Raw genomic sequence first — 13,256 nt, 5'->3', positions numbered from 1 at the left:
GTTCAGTTCAGTGAAAGCCAGGCAATGAACTAATCCCCTTCATACTCTCTTGAACGTTCATGTTCATAAATGAAAGCCTCTAAGGGAAGTAGTCACCTATCTATCCCCTTGGACCCAACCATTCCTTAAAGCTTGAAGAGATGCTCCCTACTATTTCTGTCTTCAGGGAGGCTCTGATGTGGGCTTCCCTGCTTCTGCTACGTATGTATATCAAATCACATATCAAATCTCGGACCCAGTCACGGGCAAACTTAAGGTTGGAAACTATAGCTTCACATATCCCTACACACTCCAGAAATCAGAAGCACATGGCTTGAGTCCTAAAAAGCTATTTAGTCTGTGTCTGGATAACTTGCCTTGTGGAGACCAACATTTCCAAAACTGGATGCCTAAAGATAGGTGACTAAATCCATATGTAGACAGCTAATAACTTCAAGTCTTCAGAAGTACTGAGTTCCCCTGGCTACTGTTAAAGTAAATGGAAGTTGAGGGTGTGCAGTACCTCTGAAAATCTGGCCATTGCATTTGGTACCTAACTATGTTGTTAGATGCCAGAATGTAAGCAGCCAAGTTTGAAAATGGTTTATGTATCTTGTTCTCTTTTCTTAAATAGATGCAAGGGGTAATTCATTAAATCACTTTCCCCTTATCCTTTCCTCAGAGCTTATTCATTTCATGTAAGTGCAGATGGTCAGATGCAACCTGTACCTTTTCCTCCTGATGCCCTCATTGGACCAGGAATCCCTCGCCATGCTCGTCAGATCAACACTCTGAATCACGGGGAAGTAGTGTGTGCAGTTACCATAAGCAACCCCACAAGACACGTGTATACTGGTGGAAAGGGATGTGTCAAAGTCTGGGACATCAGCCACCCTGGGAACAAGAGCCCTGTCTCTCAGCTAGACTGCCTGGTAAGTGAACATCTAGGAATGAAAGTGAAGCTTGATCAGATGGGGAGGGGATAGAAGAAAGCAGTTTAGAAAATACTCAGATTGTGCACGAGTGATATGATAGTGTTAAGATATGGGTTATGATGATCAATTAGTACCAACAGCATTGAGAACCAGCTCCTCAGCTTGGTGAGCTTAATTCAGGTTCTTTTTATTATTCTGTGTGTTGCTGAGTTGTTCAGTTTCTGGTGTGTGTGTGTTATAATACACATGCTTTTTCCCCTGACAAACCAAAATCCCCATAAACTATATAGGCAAAAGTCAAGATCAGAAATAGTGCTGTAGATGCTGTCTATAAACTTTTGACATTATGGGTGTGTGTTTAAGCCCTATATCCTCTCATGTGCTAAAAATTACTTGTAGGCTCGAATTCTAATATATGGTCCATGCATGTGCATGTATGTGTGTATTCTGACAGTTTAAAAATCTCCCTAAATTATTACTGGGAACAACAAATTATTGGCATGTGCTTACAAGATGCACCATTATTGGCAACTTTTCTCTTGTCATTTACTGTTCTTGATGAGATGTTGCCTCTTGTTGTAATTGCTGCTTCATCAGAACTGTGCAAAACATGTGACCCTAGTATCTCCTTGGTGGGGCAGCAGGGCTCATTAAAATGGGAGGCGGAGGTATGTCAGAAATTGGTACACCCAGTTATCAAGGGGTTAATGTACTGAAATGAGCAGAGTATAAAAATGAAACCTTGTATAAAAGCTGTCAAATGCAGGAACATTGAAGTGTTTGGAGTTGGGTGCTGGTCTTTGCATTTTGATGCTAATTAAGATTAAATAGCTCTCACTACTGAATTTTGTAGATCAAGTTTAAGTACTTCCCTGATGTCGTGTAATTTTCTGGCATTAATACACTTTATCATTGTCATAAGTGTAACTGGCTCATTAAAACCAGGAGGGAATACAATACTTTTATGGATTTCTGCTCTCATGTTAATGCTGTTTTCCTTTCCTCATGAGTAATCTCGTGATGGCTTCTGTCTCCACAGAACAGAGATAACTACATCCGTTCCTGCAGATTGCTTCCAGATGGCCGCACCCTGATTGTCGGTGGGGAAGCCAGCACGTTATCCATTTGGGACCTGGCAGCTCCTACCCCACGTATAAAAGCAGAGCTGACATCTTCTGCTCCAGCTTGCTATGCTCTAGCTATCAGCCCCGATTCCAAGGTCTGCTTCTCCTGCTGTAGCGATGGGAACATTGCCGTTTGGGATCTTCACAACCAGACATTAGTCAGGTAGGTCAACAGAACTGGATTGTCAGGTTGTGAAGAATGAATTAACAATAGCATGTACTTTCTCCCTTATTTTTTTTTTAATGTGCTCTTATCTTAATTGTCAGCATAACTGTTTCAGTATTTTGTTGTTAAGGAGCCAGAATAATAAAAGCTTGATAAAAATTACATCCTTATTTATAGGATTAGAGGGTTTTATAATGGCAGACTTTAAAGTTCTGTTCTAATTCTGCTAGATTGGGGTCTGATGGCTGCTTAGAGTAAAATCAGCTGGTGTTGATGTTGCTAAGATTCTTCTAGATCCCTTTAAAACATGGAGTAGTTTGGTCTTGTGTAATACGTTGCACACAACCACACCTCTTTGATCTGTGCTTAGTGTTTGTATTCTAAGTAAGGATGGGCCTGAATCACCACATTCAGATCTGATTTTGGAAAGCACAAAGTTTGGGGGGTTTCAGATACACATGTTTGGGTATTTCTCATCCCCAGTGTAAAACATTTTAAGTGGGACCCAATAATACAGCTCTACATTATACAGTATTGTAGTAATGTATGTAAAAGATGGGCTTTTATCAGTTGATCTGATGATCCCATTGAGACTACTCTGTATTAAAGCCTGTGTAAGTAAGTGATTGCAGATGCTTTTTAGAGCCAGTAAATTTAGAATGTTACGCTGAATTCCTCCCAGGAAGATGTGACATTCCCAGTACCTGATGTGATGTCACAGTCTCAGTCTGAACCTTAAAACATACCGTGTATACACGTTCATCAGCCCATTCATTTATAAGCTGTCCCCCCAAGATGGATAGGTAAACACGGCAAAAACTAAATGACCCTTTCTTAAGCCGACCCTATATTTCAGGGGTTGGCAAACTTTGGCTTCCGGCCCGTCAGGCTAAGCTGCTGGCGGGCCAGAACATTTTGTTTACCAGGAGCGTCCGCAAGCACGGAGCCCCTCAGCTCCAAGTAGCCATGGTTTGCCGTTCCCAGCCAATGGGAGCTGCAGGAAGCAGTGCAGGCTGAGGAACGTGCTGGCCGCCACTTCCCACAGCTCCCATTGGCTGGGAATGGCAAACCACAGCCACTGAGAGCTGAGGGGCTCCGTGCCTGCAAACGCTCCAGGTAAACAAAACGTCCTAGCCCACTTTGGCTCCCGGCCCATCAGGGTAAAGTTTGCCGATCCCGATCTACGACGACAATGTATTAGATATTCAATAGTCCAATAGAGCTTAAAATGGTCAACTTTTGGTATAGACCCATTGATAAGCTGACCCCCGCTCTTCGATACTTCACGTTTTTTACAGTCAAAAAAAATTTGGCTTGTGAACAAGTATATAGGGTGCTTTGAAAAAAAATGTACTAGGCTGATTATTTGAGGCATTCCACACACAGTTCATTTGGTGATCTACAAATTCGGAATTCAAGTCACTCTACTAAAATATGCTTTTGCTACATTTTAATAGCTAGAGTTATTAAAGGAAATAAACCAAAACTAGCATGATCTGCATGGAAAAATGAACACGGATCAAAACCAAATCTTTTTACCATTAGCGTGTGCATGTGTTTTCTCTTTGAAATTTTCAGACAATTCCAGGGCCACACAGATGGAGCCAGCTGTATTGACATTTCTAATGATGGCACCAAGCTCTGGACGGGAGGTTTGGACAATACAGTCAGATCCTGGGACCTCAGAGAAGGAAGACAGCTACAACAACATGATTTCACATCACAGGTTCACTCTCAGAAGCTTTGACATGTTAGAGAAATCCATAGTGATTTTATAAAATTAGCACCTTTTTAAAAAAGCAAACTTGAAGAGCTCCTAGAATTTTTTCACTTAGTCTCTGGCACTGTTTTTAATATGGCAGCTAAACATTTTTTCTAGATTATGGCTCTCAGTTTGACAGATCAGTATTTTTCCCACAAGAAGAGCAGAGAGCCCTATTTATAAAGGGGAATTGCCAGATTAAAGTGTTCCTATGTAACCAGTTTTCAGTTCTGTAGATCTTAGTTCAAAAGATATATTACAGAAATATTTCTAATGCTGTTGGATGGGCTAGGAAAGTAACTTTTATAGTTTGTTTCAATGCTTTACTATTGCAGTTCAAAATGAGTTGCATTTACATTAACTAATTGTCTTGATTACTATAGTAAACGATTAACATCTTTTATAACCTGTGTAGCAGCCCAAAATGTAGCTCACATTTTGTGAACAGTGATAACAATGAAGCAGGAATTAGCTCTGACTATTTCAAGCTCCTCCTTTACTGACTGAAGCATGTGCTCTGTTAATTCCAGATCTTCTCACTGGGTTATTGTCCAACTGGTGAATGGTTGGCAGTAGGAATGGAGAACAGTAATGTTGAGGTGTTGCATGTTACTAAACCAGACAAGTATCAACTGCATCTTCACGAGAGCTGTGTGTTGTCACTCAAATTTGCTCACTGTGGTAAGCTACAACATCTATGCCAGTATTTTCTCTCCTAACAAATTTCTTTTGAATAAAAACAAGGAAATGTAAAACCAGATGTTCAATATAATACTAAAATTAAACTTTTTTCTGTATGATTTCTTTTTAATACAAAATACTTACAGTGAAATACCTTAATCTAGCCCAGAGGTTCTCAAACTGGGGGTCAGGACCCCTCAGGGGGTCAGGAGGTTATTACATGGGGGTCAAGAGCTGTCAACCTCCACCCCAAACCCTGCTTTGCTTCCAGCATTTATATTGGTGTTAAATATATAAAAAAGTGCTTTTAATTTATAAGGGGGGGTCGCAGTCAGAGGCTTGCTGTGTGAAAAGGGTCACCAGTAAAAAAGTTTGAGAACCACTGATCTAGCCACATGTAACTTTGACCTATGTTCTCTGGATAATTTTTTCATTAAGTGTAAATTGATCATTTTTCTTCGTAATCTAGGGGTTTTGTGCATGAGTTCATTGAAAATGTAACATAATTATAAAAAAAATTAAAAATCTGATTTCAGGAAAATGGTTTGTAAGCACTGGAAAAGATAATCTTCTTAATGCCTGGAGAACACCTTATGGAGCCAGCATATTCCAGGTAATAATCTCCTAAAAGCTGTTTTCCACATTATAGTACAATAGAGGTGCACTTTTCAGGGTCCATCGTTAGCCTAAGAAGTTTTTAAATGGGTTTTCTTGGCTAATTATGTTTCTTTTAAGACTTTGTCTGTTATAATGAGATGTACAAGATTTTGTCCTCAATAATATTTAAATAATTTTAACATTACAATAAAATGGACCCTTATCTTGAAGTTGGGGCTTTAATGCCCATTTTTTAATCCTCTTTGTCTCGAATTTCTTATGCCTATTTCCTCTCCTTTGTATTTCATGCTGTGGGCAGTGGAATATAGTGCAGGTGCCACGTGGCTAATCAACCATTCATTGAATATCCAGAATCCTGCTGAAAATAGTGAAAACCAGACTCAACACTTGTGTATTTTTTTCAGTTCACAGACAAGAGAAATAAAGCCTCGTGAGCACTTTTTCCCCTAATTTATAACTGTGACATGGCATTTTTTAAAAATGTTCCTCTTTATTTCATGAAATAGCTGAACAGGTTTGGACTAGATAAGCACCATTAAGATGTCATAATGTGTATTGAGATTTAAAAGTCATTACATTAAGCAGGAAAACTCTTGAATTCAAGAGCCGACACTTATGGAAGGTTCTTGTGGAATGCAGTAGGAAATGATAACCTTTCTATACGTTTTTTTTTCTTTAAACATCCTATAAATATTAACTGTGCCCCTTTCTAATGAACTTAACAATGCCTCCTTCAGAAAAGCGAACCTGTTCAAACTCTTTATAGTCTGGCTAATCTACAAGAAATCAGCACTTGATTAGGAGAACCTTTCCCACTCTAATCCCATCTCCAAACTCTCATTCCTATAGAATATCATTGAGAAAGTAGTGCCAACCAGCCTCCAACAACTTTTACCAAAATCCTGGATGCTTCGTTTTTGGGCTCCAGATATTAAATATAAATATATATCATATACTATATCTAGGTAGATATAGATATAAATTAATTCTCTCTCTCTCTCATTTTGATGCTGTATCCATTGCATGATCTGTTTGTCTATTGTATTCTGTTCCATTGAAGTGCTTCTACTATGCCAGTCACTCTGGTGTTTTCTCACCTGTTTGTTTATTCCTGAGATTGTAAGTTCCTTGGTGCAGGGATGGTCTTTCTTTTCCATTTGGAAAGTGCTTAGAAGGGGGTACTAAAAACAGTAATGATTCTCATTCTCTATTATATCCTGTAGGTTTTTAGAGTGATTTCTATAGAAACCTCTCAAATTTCTCTAGAACCCTGTTGGTTTTATCCCAGTTAAACTCTATAGGACTTCTCCATAAGGATAATGTATTTTTTCAAGATGGCTTTTGGCTTGTTTTTAAGCAGGCGAAAACTAATTGAGTTATATAAACGTTTAATAAATACTCACTGTTTGTAAAGTGCGTGGGGGGGGGGGGGACGGAGGATTGGAGGGATTAGTTTGTTTTATAGGTTGTCTTCAGTTCTGTAATATTGAATAAAACATTCCCTTTCCTTTTATGTTGCTCTGTGTGTTGTCTTAAATACTTTACGTGAGGGAAGTTTGCCGAATTATTTTTGTAGTTGCATCTGCTAGCCCTTCCTCTCTGCTTTGAGTCAGTATATTTTGGTATTTAGATAAGCTCTCCCGTGCACTCCCCCTTAGTAAACTCTCTACTGATTTAATCGTCTAATCTGGTGCCATTTGTGTTCACCTGATTTTATTAAAACAGAAAAATAGTTAATTTCTTTATGCTTATGTATTTTTCTTTTGTTTCTCGTAGTCCAAAGAGTCCTCATCTGTGCTTAGCTGTGATATCTCTGTGGATGACAAATACATTGTCACTGGCTCTGGGGACAAGAAGGCTACAGTCTATGAAGTTATTTATTAGAGACAAAGCTGAATGCAAACAGGACTCCTCCTCCTAGCACTTTGCTGTATATTCCTTTTTTTTTTTCTTTTCCAAACTGAGGACTTACAATGCTCATCACAGTTGTGGAGTTCATTTTTTCCCCCATCTAACTTGCTATTGAATTGTGAATGCTCATTAAGAACTTGTGATACCAAACTTAAGATATCTACTTGGAAGAAGAGGGGATAAGCATACTTAACACTGAACTGATTCTCTAATTATGTATTATAGCTGTAATGTATTTATTTTGTTTAAAGAAGGCTTTCTAACAATGAACTGACTAAATAAAGCTGTCTGCCCCTGCCTTGGTTTGAAAGGTGCGTTGTATATTTTGTGTTTTTTGCTGGTGGGTGGAAAGGAGGAAGGGTGGGAGGTCACAAGTGACAAGTGCACTAAATAGAATGATAGCTTATATTAAATTTTTGACTGTTTATCTTGCTCTTGGTTGAGACCTCCTCAGTGCTACTGTAATATAAATAATTATTGTGGGAGGAAGATGATGTAATTTGATGTATTTTAGACCAGCTTGGAAATCTAGAAGAGTAATTACGAACTATAACCGGTTGTGTATATATGCCTGTAATTTTTCGCTAGTTAAATTCAGAGCTGAATTAAATAAATTGTAAGGAAACGTGCCAAAAATAAGATTCTTTTTAATGTATGTAACAATCTGCTGTCATGTAGTGTTTTGTAAATAGATTTGTTTTCAATGCTTCTGGGGATGATAAAATCCTCTGTGTTGATCCTGGCTTTTTAATATAACATCTCTTTGTTGTATTGCAGAGAGAAGTACAGTAACTTGCCTCAAAGAGCCACCTTTATCTCTTCTGGATGTTTTTGCCACATCCCTTTGAGAAGGGAGATGTGCGTCTTTCAGCAATTTTGCAGTTACAAGAGATTACAGAAATATTTGCTATATTCATTGGAAACTGCATTGAAATGAGAATGGATTCCTACCAATGTACAGACTACAAAATCAAGGACTTCAGCGGTAGGATTTACAAGAGCACTCATTCTGAAGTTCAGAAAAGAATGGATTCTCTCTTGGGAAAAGGACTTGCTTTATTTGCCACCAGTTCTATCCAAGTCTTAGTTGGATGTCCCTGAAATGGACACAGGCTGTGCCATTGTGCCAGAGACATTGTGTTATCTTTTTATGTTGTTGTTGCTGTTAAACTATGATCTGTGACCCTTTTTTTTTTTTTTTTTTGAATGCTTTAAAAAAAATCTTTAAGTCTGTGGATCTGCTGATGTACAGTGCCTTTGCTGCTATGGATCAAAATCAAAAGAACGATGTAGATAAATCTTATTGTATAAGTAGAAAGTTACTTAATTTCATACTAGAAATGGATTGATGCTGCAAGTTGAAATGGACTGTTCATTGAAGTTCCAAATGTGGTAGCAAAAAATAGTGTCTTAAGTGCTTAGTGTTTGATGTCATTAACAGTTTCGTAATACTCTACAGTGTAGAAAGATTTTGATACTAAACTGTGTCATTGTACATAGTTCTAATGCATTGTATTGACCACCAGTACTTCTATAATGGTAGATTATTGTTTGTGCATTCAGACTTTTAAGCATTAAACATAAGTAACTTCTATGATGTATTATTTTTCTAATTTTTTTCCCCTTGTGGATTTGCACACCTCACTATTGTGGGCAGATTTCAGTTTGGTCAGCGGAGAGTAGGCAGCTGAATAAGAAGTTCTAAATTGCACAGCATACCACTATAGATTTTGGAAAAAGAACGATGTGTTTTGTAAAAGACGCTTCCCGCCAATTGTCTAGTTTCACAGCAAACTTTCTTAACTGAAAATTTCTATAGTTGGTGTGACAGAGTTGGGCCAGATGGCTACAGGAGAGTAACAGAAGGCAGTATATTCGTCCCAGGTTAAGTAGGTCCCTTTCCCCTGGGTAAGGTAACAGGGAAGATTCCAGAACAATCAGGAACCTTCTGGAGACCATTAAGACAGGCTGATTAGAACACCTACAGCCAATCAAGAAGCTGCTAGAATCAATTAAGGCAGGCTAATCAGGGCACCTGGGTTTTAATAAGGAGTTCACTTCAGTTTGTGGTGTGTGTCTGAGGAGCTGGGAGCAAGAGGCACTAGGAGCTGAGAGTGAGAAAGCATACTGGTGGAGGACAGAGGAGTACGAGTATTATCAGACACCAGGGAGAAGGTCCTATGGTGAAGATAAAGAAGGTGTTGGGAGGAGGCCATGGGGAAGTAGCCCAGGGAGTTGTAGCTGTCGCACAGCTGTTCCAGGAGGCACTCTAGACGGTGCATTCCACAGGGCCCTGGGCTGGAACGCAGAGTAGAGGTCAGGCCCGGGTTCCCCCCAAACCTCCCAACTCCTGGTCAGACACAGGCGGAGTTGACCTGGGCTGTGGGTTCACAAAAACGGCCAAACTGAGGGCTGCTGTGAAGCTCCAAGGCGAGCAAATCCGCCAATAAGCGCAAGACCCACCAAGGTAGAGGAGGAACTTTTGTCACATTAGTTATACTATTGGAATGGTTTTAGAGATTGATACCATACTAAGAGCTTAGCCATATGACTCAGAGTATAGTACCTCCTGTTTTGTGCGTTTTCTAATCTGTCATGGAGTTGGGATTCCTCCACACCTCAGTTAGAGTTAAGTTTGGAACAGCCCATGTTCCATAGCTTGCTAAAGCATGCACAGCTCAATGGGAGGTGGGAAGAATGATGCACTGGAATTTAGCACATGGGCTCCGTTACAGAGGAACTGATTCAAAATCCATTGACTTCCCTGGACTTTGGATCAAGCCCTAAGATCGCAAACCAACTTTTATTTAATCAACAGAAAGACTATCATTGATTTCAGTGGGCCTTAAGGTAGGGAAAGGAAATCTAGCCCACCAGGCACAAATATAAAGGGTACTGATTTGGGAGCCCATTCCTTTAGTATTTTTTTTTTAAACCTACTCTTTTAAATCAGTTACTAGTATTGTGAGTGACTTTGTAATATTTATTGGTGAGGAGGAATGGAGAGTGATATACTAACTTCTTCTTCAAGTGATGGTCCCTATTATATTCTGCTGAGGGTTTATGCATGCGCACAATGCGTCCAGAGCCGGAGAATTTAAAAGTACCAGTGTCTGTTGGTCCACACGTGCACTAGCCTCACCTCATGGTTTCGTCTGAGGTGATAAAGAGCAGAGCGGACTGACTGTGTCTCCAGTTCCTTCTCACTGCCACATGGTCTGAGTCAGAGCTACTAGTGTCCTCTTGTGTTTGATGCACTTTTTAAAGTTTCAAATTGTAGATAGTTATTTTTTCTTGTAACGTTTGCTGTTTTTACTGCTTTAACATAGTTTTAGCTTTTAGTAATATTTTTAATAGAACTGAGACTTTGGGGGAATCGGTTTACTGGTTACCCCCTCATTCCCACCCCAGTACCCACGTGCAGGCGCTGGACTATGCTGAAGGTGCCAGGATTTAAAATCTGTGCCTCCTGCTTGCACTCCTTCTCAATCATCAACAAACATCAACACTGCCTATACTGCTTGGGAGAAGCCCAAGTTTCATCCTGGCATAGTATCTGCCAGTCCTTCCCAAGCCGTACCCAAGAAGGTCAGGCTCTCTGCTTTAAGAAGTACCTCATGGAAGTCACCTCGAGGCCTCCATTATACCCAGGAGGAAACCTGATCCCCTGCCCACCCCCACCCCTTACATCATCCTGAGACAGGCAGGAGTGCACCTCTGACTTTGGAGATGCAGATTGGTTCTGGCGTTACTACTTCTATGGATCATGTGCTGGGTCCCAGATGATGGACCTTCCACGAGTTCCAGCCATGGAGAGGCAGTGCACTCCAAGATGCACAAGCATGAAAAATAAACCCTGCACAAACTGATGGATCTGCCAGTACCAAGCCCCACACACAGTCAACATTGGCCTCCCTTAAGAGAAGGGATTCATCATTTCTGTTGAAGTCCTCCTCTTTGGCCCTGGTTCCGTTAACAAGTACGATTAACCCTGGAGAGATTGGAGAAAACACCAGAGCCACATGAACTATTTGCCCTAGAAGAACTGAGCTCTCCATGCCTTCCACTACTATCCACATCTATGGAGGCCAGATCTCCCACCTAGGACATACCACAGTCAAGGCATGCTTCAATACATCCTCCTATGGTTTACATGTTTCTGCCAGCTCTGACAGTACTGCCATTGGAACAGGATCTGAGTTTTTGCCCTTAGAGGATTCAGAGGGAGCACAAGGACCACCCATTCCCTATCGCTACTTTCCCCAAAAGACCACTGACATCATGGCAGTACCTCCAACAGCAGAGAAGCCACTCACTGGTTTCCCCCAGTATGGGGCCCTGTACAGCACCCACCAGATCCGTCCTGCTGGCCCTATTGGAGATTCTGGCCCCAGTACCTCCCCTCGAAACCCACCTCATTCAATGAGGGAAGCTTCGCTTCTATCCCCACCAAGGGCACCCATGAGCAGATGCTCTGAATCAGTTTGGAGGAAGAATCACTCAGTCCAGTTCAGACCACCAGAGCAAGAGCACTTTCCATCATCCTTTCCAAATGCTGTGGTAACTTCAGCTTCCCCTTTGCCTTCAGAAGACCTTTGGCGATTTCAAGGTCTCCTGCAAAGAATGGCAAACCATCTTCATAGGAGGAAGTACAAGGCAAACAGAATTAGCTCCAGGACATCCTTCATTCCTTGGTACCAAGTAGGGTTTCTTTATCGATCAGTGAGACCTTTCTCCAACCGGCTCGAACAGTTTGGCATTCCCCAGTCACATGCGCACCTATACTATGTACCAGCTAAGAGGTTGGAGTTTAATTTCTCACCCGCCTCCCCCAGCTAATTCCTTTGTGGTGCAAGCAGCAACTGAACAGTCAAAACAGCAAAACTCATGCTCCACTCCAGCTGATAACGAGGGCAAACGATTGAATCTTCTTGGACACATGATCTTCTAGTCAGCTAGCCTCCAATTCCTAATTTCGAGTTACCAAGCCTTGTTGGCCAATTCTGACTTCCTCAATTATGGCAAACCAGAAGACTACTGAAAAGCTACCTCAGCAAGATCGAGTCCAGTTCCAGTTTGGGAAACTGGTGGTGAGGACAGTGCTTCAACCTGCTCTAGATGCAGCAGATACCTCGATGGCTACGGGCATTGTCATTTGGAGGGAATTGTGGCTTCATTTGTCTGGCTTCATGTGGCTTCATTTTCCCAAGGAGGTGCAAAATACCATCAAGGACCTCTTTTGATTAACCCCATCTTTTTAATTAGAAAACCAATGATTCTCTCTACACCCTAAATGATTTACGGCCACACTTAGATCATTGGGTATCTGTACACCTGTACCCAAGCAGAATTTCTACCGATTCAGGAACAACGATTCAGAAATCCCCAGTTCTTCAATCGAAGACCATACAAATCACCATGCAAGCACCAAAAGACCCAACAATCCCACCTTCACAGCTTTCATCATCACACATGCAGGCCTCTCAGAAAAGAGATACAGGTACCACTAGAGAGCCATCAACCACTATTCCTACTGCCCTACAGCCAGTCCACCTCCTTCAGGGGTCATCTAGCACTCTTTCTACTAGCTTGGAGTGCAATAAAAACGGACAAGTGGGTGCTAGATGTCATCCTCTGTGGCTATATGATCGAGTTCATCATGCTACCTCATCCACAACCCATGCCCTGATCCCTTTTCAGGGACCACTCTCATGACCTCATCCTTGCACTAGAGGTAGACTCCTTACTACAAAGAAGAATGATAGAGCAGGTTCCTCCAAACTATCAAGGGATAGGGTTCTATTCAACTTGCTTCCTGGTACCCAAAATGAAGACCTGGATCTCCATTGCCTCAATCGCTTCATCCACAAACCCAAATTTTTTATGGTCACTTTAGCAGCCATCATACCGTCACTAGAAAAAGGTATGTGGTTTACGGCTCTCAATATGCAGGATGCCTGTTTTCACATAGACATCCATCCAATGCACACATGATTCCTTTGGTTCACAGTAGGCCCTCAATACAGTGTCCTACAATTTGGACTCACCACTGCTCCCAGGGTCTTCAAAGTTTTCTTTGT

At 41.0% G+C, this 13,256-nt stretch overlaps 1 protein-coding gene across 7 annotated transcripts in view; it reads left to right on the top strand.

The window, feature by feature from the left end:
• The window catches only part of TLE4 (TLE family member 4, transcriptional corepressor), a 121,059-nt gene extending 112,289 nt beyond the window's left edge, over positions 1 to 8,770 (top strand). For 6 of the 7 annotated variants that reach the window (XM_073345091.2, XM_073345090.2, XM_073345088.2 and 3 more), the window contains 7 exons: positions 662 to 911; positions 1,954 to 2,201; positions 3,783 to 3,930; positions 4,497 to 4,647; positions 5,184 to 5,260; positions 7,042 to 7,487; positions 7,954 to 8,770. In XM_073345091.2, the coding sequence (XP_073201192.1) occupies positions 662 to 911; positions 1,954 to 2,201; positions 3,783 to 3,930; positions 4,497 to 4,647; positions 5,184 to 5,260; positions 7,042 to 7,149 (982 nt within the window). In that variant the 3' untranslated portion in view covers positions 7,150 to 7,487; positions 7,954 to 8,770. Of the gene's footprint in view, positions 1 to 661; positions 912 to 1,953; positions 2,202 to 3,782; positions 3,931 to 4,496; positions 4,648 to 5,183; positions 5,261 to 5,563; positions 5,716 to 7,041; positions 7,488 to 7,953 lie in introns of those variants that run through there. The other variant, XM_073345089.2, reaches the window with a different exon arrangement.
• Positions 8,771 to 13,256: the final 4,486 nt, after the last annotated feature.

Source organism: Lepidochelys kempii, chromosome 5, assembly GCF_965140285.1.
Source record: "Lepidochelys kempii isolate rLepKem1 chromosome 5, rLepKem1.hap1, whole genome shotgun sequence".
NCBI lineage: Eukaryota > Metazoa > Chordata > Testudines > Cheloniidae > Lepidochelys > Lepidochelys kempii.
The sequence above is the reverse complement of the archived record's forward strand: the minus strand, read 5'-3'. Positions and strand labels throughout refer to the sequence as shown.